This window comes from Columba livia, chromosome 3 (genome assembly GCF_036013475.1).
Source record: "Columba livia isolate bColLiv1 breed racing homer chromosome 3, bColLiv1.pat.W.v2, whole genome shotgun sequence".
NCBI lineage: Eukaryota > Metazoa > Chordata > Aves > Columbiformes > Columbidae > Columba > Columba livia.
In genome coordinates, this window is record NC_088604.1 from 82,181,222 (window position 1) to 82,207,160 (window position 25,939).

The 25,939-nt window shown below is 38.6% G+C and overlaps 2 protein-coding genes across 32 annotated transcripts in view; one reads left to right on the forward strand and one right to left on the reverse strand.

Annotated features, from left to right (window-relative positions):
• CEP170 (centrosomal protein 170) overlaps positions 1-22,263 on the reverse strand; it is a 95,020-nt gene extending 72,757 nt beyond the window's left edge. For 5 of the 25 annotated variants that reach the window (XR_010471510.1, XM_065057865.1, XM_065057859.1 and 2 more), the window contains exons 1-2: positions 21,917-22,112; positions 2,064-2,209 (exon numbers count right to left, since the gene is read on the reverse strand). Coding sequence is in view for 24 of the 25 variants with exons in the window: in XM_065057865.1 (XP_064913937.1) it covers positions 2,064-2,168 (105 nt within the window). In the remaining variant the exon portion in view is untranslated. Of the gene's footprint in view, positions 1-2,063; positions 2,210-10,672; positions 11,465-14,216; positions 16,933-20,000; positions 20,463-21,916 lie in introns of those variants that run through there. The other 20 variants (XM_065057875.1, XM_065057874.1, XM_065057872.1 and 17 more) reach the window with 9 other exon arrangements.
• A 2-nt stretch (positions 22,264-22,265) lies between these two features.
• Positions 22,266-25,939, forward strand: part of SDCCAG8 (SHH signaling and ciliogenesis regulator SDCCAG8) — a 110,750-nt gene continuing 107,076 nt past the window's right edge. For 4 of the 7 annotated variants that reach the window (XM_065057876.1, XM_065057877.1, XM_065057881.1 and 1 more), the window contains exon 1: positions 22,276-22,718. In XM_065057876.1, coding sequence (XP_064913948.1) covers positions 22,652-22,718 — 67 coding nt within the window. In that variant the 5' untranslated portion in view covers positions 22,276-22,651. Of the gene's footprint in view, positions 22,719-25,939 lie in introns of all 7 variants that reach the window. The other 3 variants (XM_065057878.1, XM_065057880.1, XR_010471511.1) reach the window with 3 other exon arrangements.

Genomic DNA, 25,939 nt, shown 5'->3' on the forward strand with positions numbered 1-25,939 from the left:
CACTTAGGAGATGACTCCCCTATGAAGATTCAAAACGTTTTCTAAAAATAACAGTGAAAGACAAAGAAAATGTGGTTATTTAGCCACAATTGGAGCATCTATCTAAATACAAAGACTGCACACTATGTTTGAGCATATTTACAAAGTAACCCACTTAAAGCAGATCTGTATTTCCAGACATGAACAAAACCTCTGTTAGAAGAACAGTGGCTAGGTACAGATCTGAGATCTAATTCTATAAAGCATACAACAGAGTTGAAATGCTTTTTAATAAGGCTTTTTAAACACGTTTTCTGTCAATACATTATGAATAAAAGCACTAAATTCTGCTTTCTTTATCATGCATTGCCCACATGCTTCGCAGAAAGAGTACAACCAAGTTGTCAAGAGTGGAAAGGAAGGTCCTACACAAAGAGCTATACATGAAGAACAAAAACACATTATTAGTTTCTCTTTTGGCGGGTTCCTCCCCCTTCAGCAGTATGTGCTGTTACAGTCATGTTGGCATGTAGAACTAACATAACAGCAGGCTAAAGAGAATATTCTTGAAAATCAACAGGCCCCTTGATTCTTTCTACTGCCCCTGAAGTCAATATACAACAAATAACATTTCTAAATGACTAGAATATATTCACAATATTAATCAAAGAGGCAGCTACTTTTGAAGGGGATGATCACTGAAGTTTTGTATGGCAAAACAATAAATGCTTCAGTATTCAGCTTCATTCTAAGACTGATCAACCATGGATGGAAGATACATAGGGCAGAGAGAGAGAAAAGTCTCCCTTATTCAGAGACAACAACCCGCTACAAGCAGCTAGTGGTAAAATAAAAACAGGTTTTTATTATAAACTTTTAGACAGGAACCAATAAGGTGTGGGGGCTTTTTGGATGCTTTTCTTTTGGTTTTGGGTGTTAGTGGTTTTTTGTGTGTTTGTTGCCTTTATTTTTTTTTAATGTTTCCCTCATAAATCAACAAGATATCATACGGCCTGCCTTTAAAGAGAAATAAAGAGTATTTTCAACTACTTTCTAACAGGACAAAGTACTTTCAACAACAATAAAACCTTTGGATATCTTCTGACGCTGCCAGCCAAATGCAATTTACTAGAGATATTACATTCTGAGTAATACACGTAAAAGTATGTTTCTAGGCACTTTATTTGCAAGTGAGATTCTAATTTGGCTATTAATGGCTGCTTTAACAACTCTTAGGAACAAAACAAACAAACAACAAAAAAACCAAACACCCTCCCCCCCCCAAAAAAAAAAAAAAAAAAACACAGAAGAAAATATTTTATTGCATGGTACGAAGGGCTGAGAATATTACTTTTGAAGCCAAGACAAGAATCCAAGAAGAAACTCCCAAAATATTACCATTAATCATCCAAAAATATATATACTAGAAAGAAGCAGTTCAGAGGACTAAAGCTTTGACAGAGCAAAGTACAAGCAATATGGCTACATAACAATACAGTTCTGCACATCTAAGAGTTCCGCACAGTGATTCTGAAAGTTGAGGAAGCTACTGAAATACAAAACTGTTTTGACTAAGACTTGAATTTTACAGTTCCGCTGAAACCATTACTGATATTGAGTCATTCCACTTCCTTAGAGACAGAGAAATACTCTTCTCTACTGATTTCATTTGCCTTTGTACAACAAGATCAGGACACTGGGACAGAGTTACATCAAATCATGTGACCAAACTAGATTACAAGTTGCAGAAAAAAGAAAGCTCTTTTCAAAAGCATCCAGTGCACTCAGCATTATCACATTTTGTGGAGTACACAGTCTACTTTACTGATCATATTGCAAAATTTATTTCATATTCTATTTTTGCATTCTGCATATGATTTATATGAACAATACATGATCCTCTGTACTTCAACAGTAACTGTATGACTGATGGCAATATAGTTAAACTGTTTCTATGAACGCAAAACATTAATCAAAACAATTGCTCCCCAACATCTATGGAACTTAATTTTCAAAAGCAATGTAAAACTGGTGCATTAAGTTTGTGATTTGAGCAGTTGCACATAGAAGGCTGATGCAATTACCTGTAACATCAGCTCACAGTCATCTCTTCCAACAAAAATCATTTCTCGTGGCAGCCTATGGCGGGTGCCTCCACTGCTCACCAAAAACCAGGATGTTAAGCTCATTTTCTGCTTAGCTGATAAATCCTTGGCAAAGCTACGTCATCCTGCAGCGAGAAAGAGAGACAGAGAAATTCATTTTAGTTATTTTTAGCGACAGTTCCTGCTTAGAAAACACCGTGAGCAGAATACAAAAAGCCTCTGAAAATACAGCATTCTCAATAGCATGTACTGAATCCAGCAACCACAGGAAGTGACAGGCTGCAGATTTACATAGTCTGAAGCTTCATGCAACTAGGCAAATTTAATCAGAGGCAGGCTTCTTCAAAATGATCGAGCAGCTAGTTAATGCTAAAGTCATATGTCAAGGTGTCAGAAATCTTTTAACATTCGACCACTTATTATCAAGATAATTGCTACATTAATGCTTCACTACTGCAACAAATAAATATGCCAAACGTTCACAAAACATAGCAAGTAACCTGCTTGTGTGTCATTACATTTTCCTGTGAAAAAAGCCCACCTTACTTGGCTTTAAGCTCAGGTTGTCTGTACAGGACCAAGTGAAAGTTTAAATTAAAGGTCTGCTTCTTATTTAATGTTAGATTTTTCTCAATAAAACTTAACAGTGTACATATAGAACTTTAAACAAAGCAGAGCAAAATGAACAATTTAGAAGTTATTCATAAGTAATGAAACTGAAAGGAGTGTTACTACGCAACTTTAATTTGCCAATAAACAACTATATACTACATGCTTACACAGAAAAAAAAAAAAAAAAAACAAAAAACAAAAACACAACAAACAAACCTCCACAGCTATTTTAAATGTCATAAAATACAAAAGAAAACAAAACTTGAAAACTGGATAAAATCTTTTATGGAAAACTTCTTCACAGTATATGTCCTTTTTGATCCTGGAGAAAAATATGATTAAAAGCACTCTTCAGAGCAATTCAGTCCTGGATACTTGGAAAAGCCTTTAAGAAGTATTCCAAATCTCTCTTTAAGAAAAAGCAAGCCAAAGAAATAATTTCATTCATACAATACCACTCTGTATTTCACTAAAGAGAAGCTAAAGAAAATAAAAAGCAATGAGTCTCCATTCCTCCCAGTATCAAACAGCTTGAATTTCTATTGTCTTTTATTTATACGCCATTTAGTGAAATTATGCAAGGGTAGCAAATGTACTCTAAGAAGACATAAGCCTGTAGGAGACCTGAGCATAACCTGCACAATAACAAAACTGCAGCGAGGTTCTCAAAACCAAGACTAACATGTAAGCACATTTTATGCAAACTACAACCAAGGAGAGACACCATAAATTATTAAAACCTATAAAGAGGATAGAGTTAGGTCAAAACTACATCTGTTAATGACAAAACTGACTTTTACAAAATAAAAAGTTGAAAGCATACCATGGCAGATGCTAAAATGAATCAGCACAGCTGTTCACTCGGTTAAATAAAAAAAATAATGCAATTCAAATGGAAGAAATTAGAAAGATTCAATGTACTAAAAATTTACTTAATAAAAAAGTAAATACATATTGCAACAAAGTGTTCTCTCATACAGTGATATCTACAATAGGATTATCTTTCCACAGATGTATCGCAACACATTCTTCAAGTTAAACAATGGAAGAAGTGATACAACATCTCAACTATACTTCATTCAGAGAAACTACGAAGATTACTAACTAAACCTACAATAATAATTTGCTGAGATCAAATTTCAAGACGTCTAGCTACCAAATAAGTGTTTAATAATTAAAACAGTTTATTCAGCACCTTTGAAGGAAATTAACATTTGTATTTTTAATTTAACCTAGTTTAAAACCAGACAATAAACTAGGTCAATCAAATTATATTTTTTCCATTCCTTTTAAGAAAGGAAAAGGAAGAAGCAAAAATGGCTAGCCTAGATTCCAGCTTTTAACAAGTAAATTGAAGAGATGTTTGACAGCAAGCACGCTGTTCAATATCAAAGCTGCTTATTCTGTTTATATTTTACTGCCTTTTAAATGTCCCATCTGTTTATCATAACAACACCTACACCACTTGGCCTTCCTGCTCTAATTGGAAATTCATATGAAAACTTCCAAGAGATATAAACTATTTGAGAAAGTTCTTATTCAAATACTATGTTTTAGTTTACATAGGCAGACTGTCAATAATGCAAAAAACCCCTCTATTTTTATTTATAAAACAGACAAGTAGGTCAACAATTACTGAGCTAGGAAAAAAAAAGCTCAAATCTCCCAAAAATGATAAAGCCTGACAACAGAGTAAATTAAGTCATCTGAAATAGTTTTATAAAATGTATTATACGGAGCAATCATTGCCACACAGCTTGGTAGCACATTTGTAGTTAAAAGCCCATCACCATTTCTATTGAAGTTAATAATGTTGTTCTTTTCAAACAGTGTCATCTCAACTGCGACGAATCATCAACCTAGATACATATTTTATTTTAAAGGATTCCTTAGAATAAATCCATGCCTTTGATCAAAGGAAATTCTGCATAGCAAAACTCTGACTGTAGTAGAACTCTGGCTGTAGTGTTCTGAACAATCCAAGGATGAAAGATTGTTCAGTGTACAGGAGATACCAAATTAAATTACTGTACAACAGGTGCAAAATCATAATCAGAAGTGGCTCTTCACACACTGTAAATTTAGGTCATGATAATTCTTGCAATGAAATGTTATGGATACTAAAAGGTTACACTGAGTACAAAAAGCATTCATATGGAAGAAAAAAATTATCATGCCTATTAAAGGCAATGAGACCCCAGTTATAGCTCAGGAACTGCATATGCTGTGCATTTTGAGAGGCTGGGAGTGTGCTCTAGAGAGGTTTCACTTGGTATCATCCTAGTTAATAACCTCTCTTCCTTATCTACCCTTTGTTTATGGGGAACAGGATACTGGTCCAGACAGACCTGTCTTACCACAGTATAGACTACACTTTTCAGATTAAGTATTTATGAAAAATACTACTATTTCTTCTGTAGAAAAATCAATCTTAAATGCTTTAATGAACCATTTTGTTTTATTAGTCTTTCCTGGTATGGCATTATTGCCTTGCAATCTTTAAACAAACTAGTAAACATTTCATCATTAAGACTTGATAATTCAAAACAATACTTCATTCTAGACATCTGGAAGTCAGTTGCTGAGAGACCTATTGAAACTGCAAAACATTTCCTTGTCTGCTGAAGAAACAGCATTTTAAAGTGAAGGACCATACATTTCAAAAGGCAGTAGCCAGTGCATAAGAATGAAAACAGGGGTAATAAGTCATTTGAAACAGATGATGTGGCAACAGTGAAATTGGCTGCATCTTCCCTGTAAATATAATTCAGTCCTAAGAACTGTAGCCAAAAAATGGGTGTAACCCATCTCAAATATGTTTAGAGAAACACTGCCAAGATTATAGTTTTGATACAGTAATGTCACTGTAAGCAAAAATCCTTAATAATCTCACATTTGAGCAATCTACAGTCTACATTTTTTATTTGTTTGTAACTGAAAACAGCCGTTTTCTCCAACTAAACTATCAGCAAGTACTGAGACACCAATCCTACAAAGAAACAAAAAGCTACATTTAAAATTTAAACTAAACCTAATATAGGCCTGAAATTCTGACTTCTAAGCACCTCAGTCCTCCATATTAAGCCTGAAAATAGCATGATTTTAGTGGTACAATTTATCCTACAACTGTACAACAAATTTTACTTAAGAATATTTTAAAGTAACATTAAAAAAACCTGCATCAAGCTAAGACATAGTACTGACAAAGCTGGAAGCCCTATGTTGCCCATTATTTGCCCTTACAACTTTCTGCTTCCAGATGGTAAACATTTTGCTAAAATTAATTTTACTTTCTCATACAATTGCCTAGTGTATCTGGGGAAGTTTCAGAAGAAATGACTGAAACATTTCTAAAGCAAGATTACAGGATAAGATTCTACATTACTACCTTTAAAAAATTATAAGTAGTACCTAATATATGCAAATTGATAACTGAAAAGTTACAGGAGGCCTTACTGTCAATTTGTACCTTTTGCTATTGCTCTTGTACAGATCTATCCAAATGCAGACAAGCAACTGGCTTTTGAAAACTTTCCATGTGTATATCAGTTCACACAGAAATTCTCTCAATGCACCTTGCCTACACAGAGCATGCTCCACAGGTTGCTTTAGCTACCCATTTTTTATGGTGTAGTGCCAATTACAACCAAAAATAGGACATCTTTCCCCAATATTCTAAATTCATCTGCTGTTGTTGGTAGAGAACAAACATGAAGGTAGAAGAAGACCCAGAAGGAGAGAACACCACTACATGTAGACCAGACACCTGAGCTTGAGCTAGGCAGACTCCAGTATGAGTATGAATCAAGAAAGCCAAACGTCAGGTATAAGGAATGACAAGGAAGAAATCTGAATTAAGAGAGCCCTAATAGAGTCAGTAATGACTGGAGAAGACCTGAAGTTTAAGGTGATTTCCAAGTCACAAAGAAATGCTGTCAGCAAACAACACCCACTGGAAAAGTGCCTACCATGACTGCTTTATTGGCTGTGCTATGTAATTAAGAATCCTAGTGCCAGCAGTTCTATTTTCAACTGAAACTGAGAAATCTATGCTATAGAAAGGAAAGAGCAAAGTGAAGGTAATTTCAACCCTGAGAAGACTACTATATCAACATAAAATTGATATTAAAAAGTAATCTATGAAGATAACTGATTTAAATCTAGGAAGTTCTAAGTGTAAAACATCAGTATAATATTTTCTACTCCGTAAAATAGTCTGAAGTTGGGCAGTATCATGAGCAGTGTTCCATGTGCAATCATGATGAACCTACTTACGTAACCTTCATTAGAAAATAACCTTTAACTATATCACCACATAATATTTTAACCAGGACCTTTACCTTGTTCAGGTTAAAACAAAAAGCCTAACAACCCATTAATATTTTTTTCCTCCTCTCCTCATCAATTGATTAGCCTGTGCCTCATTGCACACCACTAAAAATCTTTTGTGAATTATTAACTTCCAACTACGGGGCTGAAGAACTTTTCATTGGGAACTGGAACTCAATCTACATAAGCCGTTCTGCATGCCACAGTGTGCAATGTTGCTTCTCAAAACCCCTAAATAATTAAAACCCATCTAAATTAAAGGAGTTTAGGCTAATGATCAATAAAAATATTTATTGAAGAATTTATGGATCTTCTGAACTCACAGTGTACAGGGGAGAAGTAAGAAAACTTCAGTGTTGGCCATTGCCAACACTATCCAAGCAATGCAATGCTTTGGTCAAGTCACTTTTCACTCTGAGGCTTGGATAAGTGTCATAACAATATTCACACGGGTTAATCAAAATACACCTTTAGAAGGCTGGGGGAAAAAAAAAAAAAAAAAGGAAGAAAAAAAAAACAAACCAAAAAAAACCAACAATGGAAGCATAGATAAGGTAAACCACACTTAAAAACACTGAAACTCTTCATCAACATCCCCAGAGAAAATGAGCTCGCATACTTAGGAAAACTGACTAAAACAATTCTATATTTTCAGCAGGTGTCCAACAAGCTAGAATTGCTATTAGAAAATACTTTCCTCACTGGAAAAGTCACCTGAACACATCGCTCTAGAAACATTCAAATGCTACATACACCCCTGAACAAGAAACTGTTCTCATTCACACTGATATAAAGGAATACTGCTATTAGTTATAAAGCTAATGACAATTTTATGCAATTACTTGAGAATTATAGACTAACAAAACGGAGTAGAACTGGATGGCAAGCATACAAAACAGTGAAGAAGAAAACAGGAAACCCAAGGGAAAAGTGAAGCATCCATTCAATTTCACTTCCTTGCTCAAATGGGGAACAGGAGTACATTTAGGATGACTGTCCCTATCACTAAACCAAAACATCTAAAAAATTGCAGTCCTCCTTGGTCTGTTTATCTGTAAAACTTATTAAGGTTTAGCTGACAAGGCAACTGAATTATATCCTCAGGTATTCACTCTGCTTCTGAAATATTTGACCTGTTCCACCTTACTTCAAATGTCCAAATTTGGCCACAATTTCCTGAAAAACAGATTTGAAAAATCATACAGAAACCTTGTACCATGTCTAAAATATGCAATTTTCAGTATCCATTGAAAGATGTAGCCATGACTAAATTCTACAGTACAAGGGAAGCACTGAGAGCAAAGAAACCCTCTTAACCACTACCATGCAAAACTGTTCTCTTCTTTTGCCCCCCACCCCCTCCTCTTTTTTTTTTTTTTTGTGTGTACACAGAGATGGAAAAGAAAAAAAGGCAAAATAAGAGTATGTAAACCTCCTTGAATCTTAGTCTACAAAATCTTCTAGGCCTTTTGTCTACAGACAGAGAAAACTGTCCACTTGCAACACCTGCTAGATCAAATATTTTTTAAAGGTTTTTTAAGTTATTTTAAGCTTAAAAAGAAAAAATATAATAAAACATACAGCAGAAACAAAAACAAGAGTAAGAAAATGCCTTTAAAAAGCATCTGGAGATGAAGCTGAGTCATGCCCCGCACGTTTTTTTGAATTAGGACATATCCAACACAGGTAGCTACACACATTACCTATATTACCTATCATAAAAGAATAACTAAAACAAGAGCTAGAGTTCTACCAAATCAATAAAGCAATAGCAATGTATTTCTCAGGGGGTCTCTGACTAGGAGAGAAAGGAAGAGGAAGTAAAAACAAATTAAAAAGCCAGGGAGGGAAGAGACATATAGCCACACCTTTCACCCTACAGTGATGAAGCTGAAGGTTACAGTCTAGAACCCTGTCGATCTGGCCCCAGGGTCAGATTATCATAACAGACTCAGCAGCATTTGTGACAAGCAGCATTTCTTCCTCATATTTTAATTACAAAAAGGCATAAAAGCCTTCTAGCTGGGAATGATACTAAGGACGGAGAGAGACTTTCCTCCTGCATTCAAAGAGTTTGAGATCTCTACGGAAGGAATCTAGTTACTCTTCCTTTCCTACAGGTTGCTCCATCCATCTGATACAGTAAGGACAAGAAAGCAGCTCAGGAGGCTGCTGCCCTCTCTAAGTCAGCCAGTCTGTCCTGTAATGTGGCTAGAGCTGTGGGGCTGCACAAGCATCCTCTCCCTCTGGTCCAGGCCAGAATTAGATGTATGTCTATTTTATTGCTGTGACACACAGTAATAGCTGTCAGAACAACAACTGAAATAAACACCTTTTTTGCCAACAGTGCAGCTGCACTGAAAGCTGCTTGGGGTTTTGATTCTAAGGGACAATGGCTTAAAAAACCATACCCTACTCTGATTTTAATGTAATCATGACCAAAAAAAAAAGCCCGAGATCTTTCCCTTTACTATTATATCAACATAAATATTGCAAAGAAATGTGCAAAAATAAGGCTTACCTCATGGCTATCAATCATTTGAGTGTCACAGTCGAAACTTTCTACCAAGTTTAAGCAAACTTATCCAATTGAAACTAAAGAATCTCCCATTTAAAGCACTTAAGAAAGTGAAATGAAACGTTACAGGAACTATAAAGGCAGTCATGCCTTTCCCTATCACAAAAGTCCACTTAAAAAAAAAGAGGGGGGATTGAGAAGCTCCCAAGGGGAAAAACAAAACCAAACCAAACCAAATAGAACCACTCAAAGCCCAAACCCCGCCACAATTACTGGTAGAATCTAGGAAATCAAACTGTATTAAGAACAGCAAAAGACTGACCAGAAAACTTTGCATTGGACTGGTACCGTACACAAATACTCTTACACAGCAATCATATGCTTTTTTATGCATATGTTGTTATAATAATCAGGGGTAGCCGAAGGGTTTTGGTTGGTTGGTTGGTTTGTTTTTTTTTAAGTTTTAAGGTATTCTCAGGCTAAACATTAGCTCTGAAACTGTTCAAAGCATACTCAGTTATTAGCCACCTGGATAAAGCCATTAAGACTTTAAGCAAGTGGCCATATCTTATCCTTGGATAACAGGCAATAAGGATATTTTGCACTTATTAAAGAAAATGGACATCTCATTTTGCATTCCTAAGCTTTACATTCATAAATGAAAAATCATTTCTCATGAATATTCTTCTTTGCAGAACTTCCTACACTGAAAGGCAACACTTTTCAAAAGTTGCTTTCAATAAAAAGCTAAAGTGTAATGACTGCTTATAAGAGTACCTTAATTTATGACCAAGTTTTTTTATGATTCATTTTTTGTCTACCACTCTCATACATATTAAGAGACTGCATAAAGAAAAATATTTTGAAGTTTTCCTATTTCTCCATAATCAAACAAGGTCATCTATACAGAGACAAGCATAACTACTATGCTAATAAAGTAATACATCTGATATGCAGCCTTTAGAAATTATTATAACGAGCAGGACAAAGGAACCATAACCAAATTGGCTTGGGGAAAGAGATTCCTCTAATGAAAACTATAGAAATATGTCTCACTTCCACCCTCTCCATATCAGATCATACTATTGCTAAGATAAGCAAACAGGAAAATAAATAAAAAAACACAAACCAGGCACTGCATTCAGGCAGAATGTAATCTTAAAGAAGCAGTCAAGTCCTCCTCCTCCACTTCCTATTCTCACTGCCTCCATCGCGGCATATTCCAAGTTTTTTTGTAGGCTGTGTATGAAGAGGATGTTTTATTTGTGGTGGCCAAGTACCGACCACAGCCCAGAACACTACTGAAAAGACAAACACTACTTTGCAAATAAAACTGGACCTCTTAACCTCCCTGGGGTGGTGATTTCACTTTTCCCAAAATTGTGAAATATATGGGGTTTATTCCATGTCCCAAGATACTAAGTAAGATTTAATTACATTCAAAGCAATGCAATTTTTTTCTTCTTTAATACAGGGAATTATTTAATTTGTGGGTATGAAGATAAGTATATTCTGCAAAGAAAAACATGTATTTAAGTAACTTTAATATCTAGCTATCCATTTTCATTACCATTTTACTTCTTGAGACAATGCAGAAGTACCCAAAACAAGAAAGCAGAACCGATAAAGGACAATTATAGAAAACAATGTTACTGATCACCACATCCACTCATAGTATTACAAATATATAACTGAAAACGGTATTATTATTCTTTGCTACATCTCCACTGTAACATGAAAAACATATCTATCATTCCAACATAGCCTCCATACAAAATATTTGATACATTCTACCCTCTCCCTTATGGAATACTTCGGAGCTTTTCACAATCATTCTCAGCAGCCAAGTCCACAGATGTATTTTTCTTGGAAATACACTAAGTTGTTTGTTCCAACATCAGTAACACAGGCTCTACATGGAGGAGAGGGGAAAAAAGAAAAAAAAAAAAAGTAAAAAAAAAAGTTGGATGTACTTATTTAAAAAAAAAAAAAAAAAGAAAGGATCACAATTTTGCCTTAAAGTTATAAGTGATGTTTGCTACAAGCAACCTTCACTGTCTGAAGACAGGGAGAATATGTATGTGTGCACAAACCTAATAAAAGCTCATTGATTCTGTCTCATAACTATTTTGTGCTACATAGGTATACTACAAAGTATTTAACATCACGTACCTCAAATACTGTGTCCAGTTTTGGGCTTCCCATTACAGGGAAGACATTGAGGTGCTGGAGAGATTTCAGAGAAGGGCAACGATGCTGGTGGGGTGCCTGAAGCACAAGTCTGATCATGAGCAGCTGAGGGACCTGGGGCTGTTTAGCCTGGAGAAAAGGAGGCTGAGGGGAGACCTTATTGCTGTCTACAACTACCGGAAAGGAGGCTGTAGCATGGAGGGTGTTGGTCTCTTCTCCCAAGTAGCAAGTGGTAGGACAAGAGGAAATGGCCTCAGGTTGTGCCAGGGGAGGTTTAGATTGGATATTAGGAAAAAATTCTTCATGGAAAGGGTTGTCAGGCATTGGAACAGGCTGCCCAGGGAAGTGGTGGCATCGCCATCCCTGGAGGTGTATAAAAGACAGGTAGATGCGGTTCTTAAGGATGTGGTTTAGTGCCATTGCTAGGTTAATGGTTGGATTCAATGTTCTTCAGGGTCTCTTCCAACCAAAATGCTTCTATGGTTCTATGACAAGCATAAAAGCAAAATTGTTTAAAAATTAGCATGGCAGCTGTGATGTGAAGAGAGTGCTTTTCTTCATGTCCAGCATTTTCTAATCTCAGACAAAAACATGGGACTTGATTTTCCTGATAGGAATTCCTCTTCATGGATATTAACATAAAAATAGAGTAGGGCAAGGCTTAAAAATGCCTTTAATTTTACTTAGTTGTTCAGTTCTTTACTCACATCCCAAATTATTCAACAGAAATCTAGTCTTGCAGTTTGTAATAAAGCATTTCTTTTAATATCTGTGTCTTTCCCCTTTCTTTCCTTCCCATGAAATGAAACTGAAAGGTAACAAATACTTCCTCAACATATGATGTGAAAACAGCTACCAAGAAGTCAGTATTAAGAATGTAGCAAGACACAAAGCAAGGTAAGACATCTGCACAAACAATAAGAATACCCATGGTTTTAATTATCAATATTATTTATTGCAAATATTTTAAGCCAGTCTGTAATTAGTACCTAGCAAATGGATTCCCTGAAGAGAAGCTATTCCACATTTGCTTGCGGTGCCTACTCTCTCCTTTCTTGTATGCAGCAACAAACAGTAATATTGCCACTAGCAGAGTGAGTCTTAATTCTATTTCTTACATTACCTCTTATTTACTAAATATGATCAGTTACATGTGAAATTATCACTACATACTTTTAGAATAAACACATGCAGTGAGTACGCAGCTTGACATTTTAATGCAATGACTTATTTGAGCAGGTACATTACAACTTCTCAACTAAATCACAATCAGAAGCTGAGCAGAATATTTTCAGGTGAACCTTTATAAGATGGTTTAACGATGACTGGCAATTTAAATTCAATTTGGTACAAAATTAGCATATGTTTTGCAGAATATTACAATGAAAATATGGTTAAATTTGGAACACTTGGAAACCACTGGAAAATATTCTTACTAATATCATACTATAAATATTTTCTCAAGTATATTAAATGAATGCAAACGTCTTTCAATACATAGAAACCTGGAATTCATGTAGATCTGTAAGAGGAAATCTATATAGGTTTACCTTTGTAAGTTCAGTAACTCAGTTGTTTTTTTTAAAAAATAAACTAATAAAATGAAGATATGAGAAAGGGAAGGCTAAACGGAAAGAGCTCTGAACTCCACGCACACTGCTCCAGTCATAGAACCAAAGAAGAGGAAAGTGATGCTATAACCCCATCCACAAAAAGGGATCAAGCCATCCCCTTCATTGAAAACTTTTGGTGGGGTGCTTTTTTTTTTTTGCCTTTTTTTTTTTTTTGTGGTAAGAACCACCCACAGTTACTACAGAAGTTACCCATTTTATGTCTCCAACAAGAAGTTTTGACTGGACTCTTAGTTATGCTCAGCTGCATAAAAAATAAAAGGTATATTAAGCAATGCTGACCATGCTGCTGCAAAAGAGAAATAGTCTTCCGGTTTACCAAAAATATTTAAAATCATTTTAACACAGAACTAAATATGGACAAAAGCATAAGTTGATTAACACAAATCATCATCAGTTCCCTTTTTAAAAGCTGGAACAATTCACATCCTCTGTTCTTTAAATTACTCTACATTTCTGTGGTATAAAAGTTATTATCACTACTCATACCCACTGAGCAACACTTTTGATAGTTTAATAAATAACACTGAACATCTTTTGAGTAAATTAGTGCTGCATTTCTTTGTTCGTTTTGCCTTGGTTCTTCCTGTACTGTATTTCTTGTATACTTCCTACTGAAAAGATGGTAATTATTTATTATGTCTGTCACATGCAAGACAATATTATCTCTTAATCTAAAATAGCCCAGTTGTAGCCTTCACTTTATTTCCCCAGACAGATTTTTAAAAGGCATATATCTTACTTCAAGCAAGAATGTTTATTTTTTAAACAAACAAGAAAAAAATTTTTAAATGGCATTCTCCTTCTTGCCAAACAGAAATTAAAACTCTTACTGAAACCATTTTTAGTTACCTGACGAAGTAGGGCTTAAGTAGTCACTCTTTTTCTGCCAATCACTCCTCCTAACAGCAAGCTTTAGAGAACTGGAGGTTTCAGAGATCCGAAGCTCCTAGAAGTTTTTGGGGTGTGCTGAGCAGAACAAGTTCAAATGAACAAGTCCATCATACCACAGGCAGAAACGCTGTGTTACAAGTTTGACAGTTCCCAGCTCCTTACAGCCTGCTGGCTGACCTGTGCTCACCTGGCTCCTCTGTGGTCACATGGCTACTCTGTGCTCTGCCTTTGCAGGATATTTGCCATGCAGGTTATTTTCCCCATGAAATACTGCTAGTTCTGAACCAAGGGGGCAAGAGCAAGCACATGTGCACACTGAGGTTCAGCACAGTTTGGGATACTGGACACATCCCTGAGAAAGCAGGCATTACTAGTTCTCCCGCATACATTTTTCGCTCCTTTTTATCTAAATAGGATTGCTTTACTTTGAATCAAAAGCAAAATGCTTTCCCAATGTTGTCAGAAATTCAAAGTGCTTTTTTCTCTGTAGCCTTGGATGTACATGCCATGTACTATTGCAAGTCAGAGGGAGGAAGAGAGAAAATAGAAACATGTTCCTTGTACCTGGTCCACAAGATGGACAGGTTGAGGACCATCCCATTCAGGCACAAAAGCATTTTTAATAGAATGAGTGCATTCTCATGGTATTGCGAGTGTAAACACACACGCACCACAATGGATTAAACAGATAATAAAGGTCCAATCATGTGAGCCAATACATCCATAAAAGTCAAGCTCTACAGTTAGAAATAGCTTCTCTAGAATATACCAGTCACTACCAATCTGCAGTCTTCTGCAGACAGAAAGACAGTTGAAATTTAAAAGGATACTGAATAATCATGGCAAAACGATTATCCTTTATTATTTGTATTTTAACTCTAAGTAGTAAGAAAAATACCAACAAAGCTTCAAAGACTGACTTTTATTCCCACTTTCTCCTCAAGTTCAAAGTGCTTTTCAGATGTTTTTTGCAAGTTTGGTTCAGAGAGAAATAAAACACATTTTATTTTCAAATCCTCCACAACTTTTATAATAACGTCTGAAAAGATTATAAAATTCCAGTGTATACATTGCAGTCTTAATGTACAGTGAGATTGGAGCAGCCTCTGCCCAAAGTTTTTACTGGCTGAAATGGAAAAGTTAGCAGCTTAATTAAATTTAAAGGTCTGAATACAGGAACAGTTGACAGGACAGCAGTGTGGGATGTGAATTTATAGTGTGGCACCTTTTCCCTATTAGCAGTTCCTGCACACACACTTCTGCTGCAAAAAATCTCAAGTAGCCTACTTTGTGTGAACTGACTTGTCTTCCTTGCACGTGCCACACAGTAGGAGTTACTATGGAAAATTAATACATACAAAGCTAATACACAGATCACCCTGTCACATTATAGGCTGCTTGCATATCCAAAACTACACTGTATTGACCCAGTTTAAACCTTAGTGCTGAAGACTCAACCAAATGAACAGTTTTAACCCTCATCATATAAATGATAAACTGAAGAAGCTGTGGTTCCACATCAGACAAAGCCAGTCCCACCGCTGTCTGGATCCCAAGCCTCTCACCCTGTCCCAGCCACAAAGTCCTGAGTATTTCCTTTGCCTTGGCTGTAAGACTCTGTGTGCAGCTGAGCTGAGCTACTTCAGCATATTCAACTAACAACAAACTCTTGTGCTCCCCTCCATTTCCACAAACATATAAATGGTTCCCAGAAACCAACACACGGTAATCTAGCAACAAAGCAAAAGGAGTGGGGCTGTGCAGTGAGGGGTGGGAAAAAAGGGAAGAACACAGCAGCCGGCAGCCAATTCTGCTTAGGCTGCTACAAGAACGCAGGTCAATTCCACCAAACCCACCTAAGCCTCACAGGACTTCTATTTAGACAGGCCTATAGTAAACATAACAAATATTAATATAATAATTATTGTTAAAATAGTTTTCATATTTACCTACTGCAGATTAAAACTATATAATTTTTAAAGGTTTCAGTGTGTATTTTTATTTTTTTTCACTCATCTCAACCATTTTTTATAACACATCACAATTCTATGATCAAATCTTGAGTCTCTCACCTCATAATAAACTAATGCAGACTTTCTTCTAAATCTGCTCTAGATCAATGACCCCAAATGTGAAGAAAAATATCTTGAAAAGGAAAAAATCCTATGGAAATAGCTATAAAAATAAAATAATGCACAGACATCTTTGCATAAAACATTTTTCCTGAAAGCCATGGCGCTATCTCCCCAAATGCACAATAGATGAAAATATTAAGGCATAATGCTTTTCTTGGTTTTGGAATGAAACTTTACCAAGGTGAAAGACCCACAAAATACAAGAACTCAAGGAACTCAACCTGCTAAATCTAGACGTGAGATTAATGAAAGCAATAAAAATGTACATTCATGAGAAAACAGAAAAGATACGATGACATTCCAGCTTCTTGCATTTTTCTTCCTAATCTTGAAATGTAATCCACAACAAGAAGACAAATAAGAGATAATTTAAAAGGCTTTCAGATTGAAGACAAAATTCATATTTAGATGGCCAAATATCTGTAACTCAATAGAAAGATCATCAATAAAATTATTTAAGCATGTAATTTTGAAGGAAAAATCCTAAGTACATATGATTGAATGCATTTAGTGTCTCGCTACTTTCAAACCATAATGGTTAGCTAATGCATTGATTACAAGTTCTTCATGCAATACCACAGCTGAAGACTAACAAAATACCTTGTGCATAACGAAACATCTTGGAAATGCCAGGGAGTGGCACCACTTCTGTTACTATTGCTCTGAAAAGCTCAATAATTGCAGTTCTTCCTGGAAAGCAACAAGTTGAGCAGAATCAGAATCTCATTTGGAATGAGGTATAAAATGAGATGAGATCTGGAAAGCCCATCACATGGACTTCAGAAGATTCAGCTACTTGTCAAGGAATACACCATCTTAGTCTCAAGGAAAAGATAATTTTAGCTCACAAGAATGGAAGCAATTAAACAAAGGACCCTACTACAAAACCACAAATCCCTGCAATAAGCACAGCAAAACAAACCAAAGAACCTAGACTCTAAGGGAGCTGCAGCTGTTGGACCTGAATCAGCTCACTAGGCCCACCAGTGGATGATATTGGAGTTCTAAAACATACCCAGCTGAGGTAAAGTTTGTTTTTCAGTAACCATTTCTAAGAGGAGAAAAAGAGAAGGACAGACAAATTTGGCAAATAAGTTGGGCTCAAATGGGTAAAAATTATCATGTTTTATTAAGTGTTCTATTCAGGGGATGAAAAAAGAGCAGATGCTTAATTTCTCCATTTTGAATGAATAAAAACAATTTCTCTAAGTGTATATCAAATAACACTTATCTACAACTCACAAAAATCACACACTTTGAAACTAGTAAGTAGGCAAGAAAAAACTATGAAAATATTTCAAGACTTCAGCCTTAATTTCTGCAAAAGATAAGATATTATCCTGGTGCAAAAAAACTGCTTTTCCTTGTTCAAAGGTAACACCACTTAACAGAACCACTTATCCTCTCTCTTTTCACGTCTACTTTGCATACAAACATTTTTTTCATCCAGTAATATGTTCTGAACATTTAGTCTGTGGCTGTGGACATTCTACATATGAAGTGCAGTAAACAAAGGCTGCAAAGTGCAGTAAACAAACCCGGTATCTTAATTATTTTGCTTTCTTAGATTTATACATAACCCACCCCCTTTCTGATCACCGTAGTCTATAGTGGCACAGAGGACAGCCAGACAGGACAGCTAAACACACTGAACATACCCCTGCTACTGAAAAAGGGGGTATTATGCCCTTCCTCCAAGCTTGACACTGCTCTCCCCAGTCTGTGTACTTGCTCCGGCATTCATCTGACCACACAATAAGATAATTCAATTTCTTAACCCAAGGAGGAGGGGTAGGGGCGTGGAAATTCACACAAAACAAAAAAGAAATAGGTTTTTGCCAGGTTAGTTGAGTGAATCAACTTCTCAAGTACTTGGAGAAGCACCAGACCCACTTCAACAGAGCAGTACAGCTGTACCTAAACCAGAAGAGAGTGACTAATTGGGAATACTCTACGCAGAAGCAATAATACTTAACTGCTAGTCACTCTCTTTAATATCCACCTACTCCCATACTTGGTTCTAATTCACCATGTAAGAGCCTGCATAGTAACCCTTCAACTTCAGTGATGCAGCATTGAGTCCTTCCCCAAACACAGGTCTCCCTCTCTGAAGTCTGTCAGCAATCTACTAAAACATATTGTAGGTTTTATTTGAGACTTCTAGGACAAGGAGGTTTTGACATTATACATGATAATATATATATATATATATATATATTTAAATTCTTTTTTAAAGGTCAAACAAAATTTGAATTTAAAAGGGTATTCTAACTACAAATGCAACTGTAAAATAAAAAATAGCCTGGGAGTCAGAGAAACTGAACGACAAGAATGAACCAAGTATTTGTAATTTATTTCGAGATTTTTATGCATGTATAACTGTGTAACACAGATACACAAGGCTGTTTAAACATGTACTTTGTACTGTCTTTCCACCCTAATTTGCATGTCTTATGTTACAGTTTAAGTCAAATGATCACATACTATTTTTCCCCAGGTCATCTGCCTCATTCAATGCACTGGATGGACCCAGACCCAGGAAAGCATTAGCATTGTGCACTGAAAGAAGCTGCTCACTGTAGACGGGTCCATTGAAAATGCATAGATACATAGATATAGAGTGTTCAATGCTACAACGGAAGAAAGGCAGCCATTTGGTAAGAGCATTATAAACCTAATAGACAACAAGAGACCTCCACAGGCTCATTAGCACAGTGAAGATGTGTATTTTAGAAAAGATATACATATCTAATGCTAGCTCCCAGATAGCAAACTCAAAGCTCTATCCCCCAATAATGAAGAACTTTCTTTTCACAGTCCTGGTCACAGCCATATCAATTTTTACTACATTATGTAGCATGTTCTTCAAAGAGTGGGAAGTGCATGCCATTATGTCCTTTTACTAGAAGCAATTATGAGAATTTCTGCAAGTAAATTCTGCTGTCTGCATGGATTCAAATGCCTGACTCCCCTGTTCAGAATTTACTAAAGGAAAACTAGAATTTCACAGATTGTCTTGGCTTTCTAACTAAAGTAAAAATAATCTTGTTTATTTCAGTTCCATTCTGCTTGCAAAGCTAAGAAATACAGTGCTAACATGAAAATTGTCTTCTTAGGAGATTCAATGAGATACTATGGTATCAATATACATTAAATATATTTTTCCTGCATTTGCACTAACTGGAAATGGTACTTCAAAATCAATTTCTGCAGCTATTCATGCCTCAGGTTTCATTCCAGTCATTCAAGGAGACTTCCTAGCTCTCACCTCATGAACATAGGTGTTCATAAGAGTGAACATAGGTTTTTCCAGTTTACTTTCATAACTGGGTTCTTTTCCAGTTTGTATGTTATGAACAGAATTGTTAAAAAAAAAAAAAAAAGTCTATTACAGCTGATGAAGCACAACATAGCAAGAACCCATTATTGTTTGCAACAGTCAGTTAGAATTGGTATGGGAAGCAGTCATTTGTCAAAAAAACCCCATGAAGTACCATGATAACATAAGTTTGGTAACAACTTCTAAAGAGAAACACTTTGACATAAAAGAATGAAATAAAAGATTTTATCTGATCGATTAACATTTTATGTGATCCATTAGAAACACCTTTTAGATTCTTGAGATTTCTGTGTATCCTCAGCTGCACTATTCTGTTCAGCCAGCCCTCTTGACGTCCTTCGGACCAAAAAAAAAAAAAAGGCAGCAAACAACAGAAAGTGTTTTTAAAATATAACAATCAAAGAGTGAGATGAGATTCTTTGTGGTATTTATGTTTAACTTTTTTCCCATTAAGTAAAATTTAAAGCTCAGGAGCTTCCATACTAAAAGTTCAGTTCCAGCAAGACTTCTCAGCATCTGGTTGTAAAGTAATTCCCAGAGGAAATTAATCACAGGAAATCACAGCATATTTAATCATGTCTTCGTTCAGTTTACAAAAACTGTCCCATCCCATGTATCATTTCACACAGGCAAACTCAGGGCCAAGAACACCATCACCATGTCTTGAATGGCATTCCAAAGGAGCAAAGATATTCATGGCAGTGCCAGAACAGCCTTTATTCTTTCCAAGTAGTTAAATGAGTACCTTTGCTTTCACATGGAAGAAAATAATTTCTTCAAAGTGCAGACCAGCGGATAGTATCTGTAATCTCTTGTCATAGGAACGCAATTCTCTATCTTCCACTCATCGGCATAGCATCTACGCTTCATTTTTTTTCCGTAAAGCCGCAGGAGCAGATGGGCTAACTGTCAGCTCATCTTAAAAACGCCTAGAACAAGGCTCAGAAGGCCCACAACCAGCGAACCCCACCCGCTCTCCTGTCACCGGCCGGGCTCACCTCGGCTGGTACCCGCACCTACTGCGCCCAACGACCGGCTCACGCGCGCCGCCCAACCGCTGCCGTCCCGGGCTCGCGGCAGGCAGCACGAGCACCAACGGCCGCCGCCGCGCAACGGCAGCCCCGCGACACCCCCCTCCCTGCTCCCCCCCCACCTCCCTCCCGCCTGCAGCCGGCAGCGCGCGCAGGAGCGAGGGCGGAGGAGGGCCGCGCCGCGCGCCTCGACGCCAGCTTCCTCCGCTGCAACCCGCTCCAGCATCGCCATCGGGTTTTTGTTAGCTCAGTAACCCGTTCCTCTCCGCGAAACAAACACAAAGTGGGCCCGGCCCCGTTTCTCGCCACCGGGAACAAAAAGAAAAAATAAAATTTTAAAAAAAGGTTATTTTGTTTTTCATTTTATTTCCCGAGAGGAGCCTCAGGAAAGAAAAGATCACGCCTTCTGGAGAGTATTTTTGAATGCAGAAGACCCGCCTCGTTGGGTGAAAATACGCAGTAAGGGAAAAGGCAAACCAACAGATTTTCTACCTCATGCTTCTCAGAAGACGTTATTTTAAGGAGACGCGGGGAAACACCGCATATCGAATGAAATGCATCTCTGATTTTTAAATCTGGAGAAACACGTCACCTCCAGCCCCGGGGCAGTTTGTGAAACAGGGACAATCGAAAATATATTTAAAAAATTAAACCTCTGGAAGCCTCTGCTCGGATCACGGAAATCCGCTCGCGGAAGGCAAGCGCAGGCTGCGAAGCCCCGGTGGCCGCGCCGCGGGCGGCCGGGTGGGTGTGCCGGCGGCGGCGCCCCCGGCGGGGCGGAAAGGGGCACAGAGACGCGGGCAGCGGCATCTGGACGCGCCGTCCGCATCCAGCCCGCTCTGATGCTCTTCAGGCAGCGAGCGACGAAGCCCCCCCACGGCACTTACGAGGGGAAAGGAAGGCGGGGGCGCGCAGCAGCCTCCGGACCCAGCGGGGACGAGGGAGGGGGAGCGGGCTGTGCCCACACCGCGCTACCGCCCCCTCCGCCGGGCGCAGCCCCCGCCACACGGCGCCGAGGCCCGGTAAGCGAGGGCCACCTGACACAATAGGCACCGGGCGGATGTCGGGACGGACAAACGGTGCGACCCCGGCCCATCTCCCCATCACGGCTCCCGCCCGAACCTCGGCCGGGGCGGCAGCATCTTCACTTACCCCTTCGAGGAGGTTCGCCGCGCCGGGGAGGGTCCGTCCCTGGTGGTGCCGCCGCCGGTGCTCACTGAGCCGGCATCCCCGCGGGACGGGGGCGGGGCGCTCCGGTCGGTGTCCCTCTGGCAACCACCCCAACGTTATTCCCTGCACATAGCGGCTAACGGGCAGAGCGGGGCACAGCACTGCGCAGGCGCCGCCCGAGCTCACACAATGGGGGGGTGGGGGGGGCCAGTGCGCAGGCGTCAGGGACCGAGCTGTGCATGCGCCGGCCTCAGACAATGGCTTTCTCCGCTCGGGCCGCGGCCATGACTGGACCTGCGCTATACCCGGCCGCTGCGGTCCCCGGGACGTAGGCGGAAGAGCGGTGCTGTGCGCAGGCGCGCGTGCCGCCGCAACCCACAACAAAGGGGAAAAAAGAGGTTGCGACCACCTTCCTCGTCCCCCTGCCGGGAGTGGGCGGCCAGCGGGACTCCACCTCCCAAGGCGCACAGCGCGGCGCGTTGCATCCTGGTAGCTGTAGTTTTTTTCTGGCCACGTTCCCTCACGCCGCGCAGTTGGCGGGCGGAGGCTGGCGGTGGGTAGCAACGGCCGACGCCACGGAGCCGCAGGGGGGCTCCGCGCGCATTCTGGGACTTGTGGTTCTTCCGGGAGCCCGCGGCGGGAGCGGAGCGCGGGACGGAGGAGCGGCTCGAACTACCGCTGCTCACCGGCTGCTGCCCCGGAGCTAGCGGCGGCGTCATGCGGGCGCCCCGCGGGGAGCCCGCCCTGGAAGAGTCCCTGGAGCGGTACCAGAGGCGCCTGCGAGGTAAGCGGGCAGAGCGGCGCGGGGTGGGGGCCAGCTCGCTGCTGCTTTCGGCGGGCGCTCTCACCTCAGCCGCTGCCCGGTTCTGCTGGTGGGCTCCGCCGTATCCGGCTGTCCCCTACCGGCGGGACACCGGCTGCTGCGGTTGGTGTGCGGTGTTGCGGGGAGGCTGGGTTGGGGCAGCGCGGCCCGCTCGGCTCTCGGTGCAGCTGGCGGCCAGAGAGGAGTTACTTCTGGTCCTCCCAAAACCCGGTCGCTGGTATAGTTAATGCTGTCGCACGTAGTTGTCTGGTCATAACTTGGCTTTGATAGGGCTCTGCCTCTTTTGAGTGTTTGGTTGTTGTTTTTTTTTTTTTTTTGTTCTTGGTTTTGGTTTTTTGTTTGGTTTTTTGTTGTTTTGTTTTTTGTTTTGGTTTTCTTTTATTTGTGTAAGAGTTGTAGCTGTCATTGAGATTTAAAATTCTATACAGGTGGTAAAAAAGGGTGAAAATTGATATCTAAGGAGTATTAGTATTTCCTTGGTTATAAACTGTTTTCATACCTGCCTTTTTATCTGAGAAGCCTTGCATATAACCTGACAGAGAGCACCTTAATCTCTCTGCTGTGACACCTGTGCTTTACAGCCTTCAAACTGTCTCTGACTAGTCAAAGTGTCCAAATTCTGAAGAAAGCTAGTAGATAATTTGTGGGTATGTCACCCCACTTGGAGCTAGAAGTTGCGTTCCAGACACACTGCCACACATCGCATGTGTTGTGACGTTGATTCTTAGCAAGTATTTTATATTTCCTTCTCAGAGTAGCATCAGTTCTTTGGGCTGATGATTGGTTTTATTTGTCCCAGAAAATAGAACTTTGAAGAATAATTCTAATTACCTCCCTTGTAGATTAAGAGGTCATGTAGATGCAGTTGCAGGTAGAACAGTGGCAAAATCAAGAGCATCTCTTGACATGAGTAGAGTTTCTTTTGTGGTATGCAAAACCAATTAATAAAAACCTATGGATTACTATGCATAGACACAGTTAATCTAGGTATTATATCACATTTCCTTTTTCTGTGTGTGAGTGTGGAAAACCACTAGACAGTTTTCCTATACCGGATTTGGACTTTCATTGAGACAACAGGTTTTTACTATGACTTTAACGACAAAGGAGTCATAAATTGGGATTTTGAAACTGTAGTCGAACACATTTTTTTCTGCTTAGTAGGTCTTCTGATATATTGTCCTATACAGAGTCAATGTTTTGTTTACAAGGACCACATTTAGAGGGGTTTCTTTTGTTTATTTATTTTCTGTTACACTAGTACAGGCATAAGTACAAGCTCAAACAGTGTTGAAAACATAATATTTGTTTAAGGGTGGAGAATCTGTCAGAAGAAACTGGGGAATGCTTAGAGTTTCTCACATGTGAGGGTTCCTAGACCTTAGGCATACCCTTTATGCTCTGCAGAAAGGGCTAGTTCAGGAGCAGTTTCCTCTTAAAGATGATGATTTATTAAAAGCTGTGGTGAAAACTACCTTTTTCTCCTATAATGCAAAGCAGTTACAAAGACTAAGAAACTGGATCAAATACATCTGTGATTCATTATTTTGAAACACCTGAGTGTTAAAAACATATTAGAACTTTTTGAGTCCTGGCTTATTAACAACCTCGTTAATGTTTACGTGTGAAATGTGAAACACTTGTTTAATGTTTACGTGTGAAATGTAGCTGCATAGGTAGCAATTGTTAGGATACTTGCAGAGCTACTATTATGTTAGTAGCGTGATAGCACACCTGTGTTTGGCAGCAAAAGGAAAAATAGCTGCCTATCAGAATGGTAAGTAAATTCCAAGACTGTGCAAAACACAATTACTTGGCTGAAATGCTATGTCAGAAGAGGTACGTGATATAGTATTTTAGATTCTAAGTGTCAATAGAAACAAAATCAAAATTGATACATTTTTGGACAATAATTTTCTTTAAATGGTCACATCTCTGTTTTCACTAATGGGTCTAATTTTCTGTTTTGTGACTTATTGTTTCATTTAACAGTGTTCAGTGTTGTGGAGTCTTGTTTTGTGGTATGGTTTTTTGTGCATTGTTTGGGGCTTGGTTGGTTGGATTTTTTTTGTTTGTTTTTTACATTCTAAAGAATCAATGTAATTCCTTTTTCTCAAACTTTATAGGGCGTGCTTTTTTTTTTTTTTTCTTCTGGTTGGGAACCATGGGATATCAGAAAGTGAACTGTTTTCTTAATTTGTAGCCAGTAACTTCTATTCATCTCCCTGTAAACATTGTTAGAACGGAACTATTACTGAACTATTAGCTTTAGATGACAGACTTGGGGCAACCTTTTCATACAGGTGTAGTTGGTTTTCTCCAATTTATACTGCTTAACACTTCTACCATCTGGAGGTTTTTTCCTATGTCTTTCAAGCAGTTCTTTTGTTTTGGATGGTTGATTCCTTTGCTGAGTTCTCCATTAGCTCCTGGAGTATTTTCCATGGCATTTCTGAGTTCATGAATGAGGTAGCTTTGATGCTTTCATTTAAGTGAGTGCTCTTTATAGACAGTCTTGGGCAGTGTCTGAAAAAAACATCTTTTGTTTACACAACGCAAACATGGTTTAATGCCTTTTCTGTTTCTTTGTTTTTTTCTGTTTTCACTTCAGTGGCAAATTGTTCTTGCAATGATTTTTTTTTTTTTTTTGTATTTCCAAAGCTGATTAGTACTTTGAAAATACAACTACCTCCTCCATGTTGTATTTTACTTCTGAGTGTCCTGACTTTAGGCTTTATTTTTTTTTTCTGACAAGTTGAATGGATCTGTAATGTGTCTCCAATGTAAAAAAAATTCATTGTTCAGTAGCAGAACTGACATTCCCATACAAAAAATAAACCTCTACCAGTTATACAAAGATACTTATCTGGAAAAAGGATACCTATGCTGTATTTTCAGGGAGTGATTCATACATTTTGTAGTTACAGTGAGTATAGAAAATAACCAGAGTTATTGATGCTTCTTTCAGGACATAGAAATATCTTTAATCACCATGTAGAACATATGGCATGTGATTTTGAACATCAATGTCTCAGTCAGAGCCCTATTGCTTTTTGTCTAAAGCATTATGCTTAACTGAGTTTAATCTGCTCCAAAGTTGCATTCACGTTTAGATGAATTGAGGGATACGAGTATCTTTTTACCTCGAGTGATACGGTCTTGATTCTGGCTTAGGACCCCTG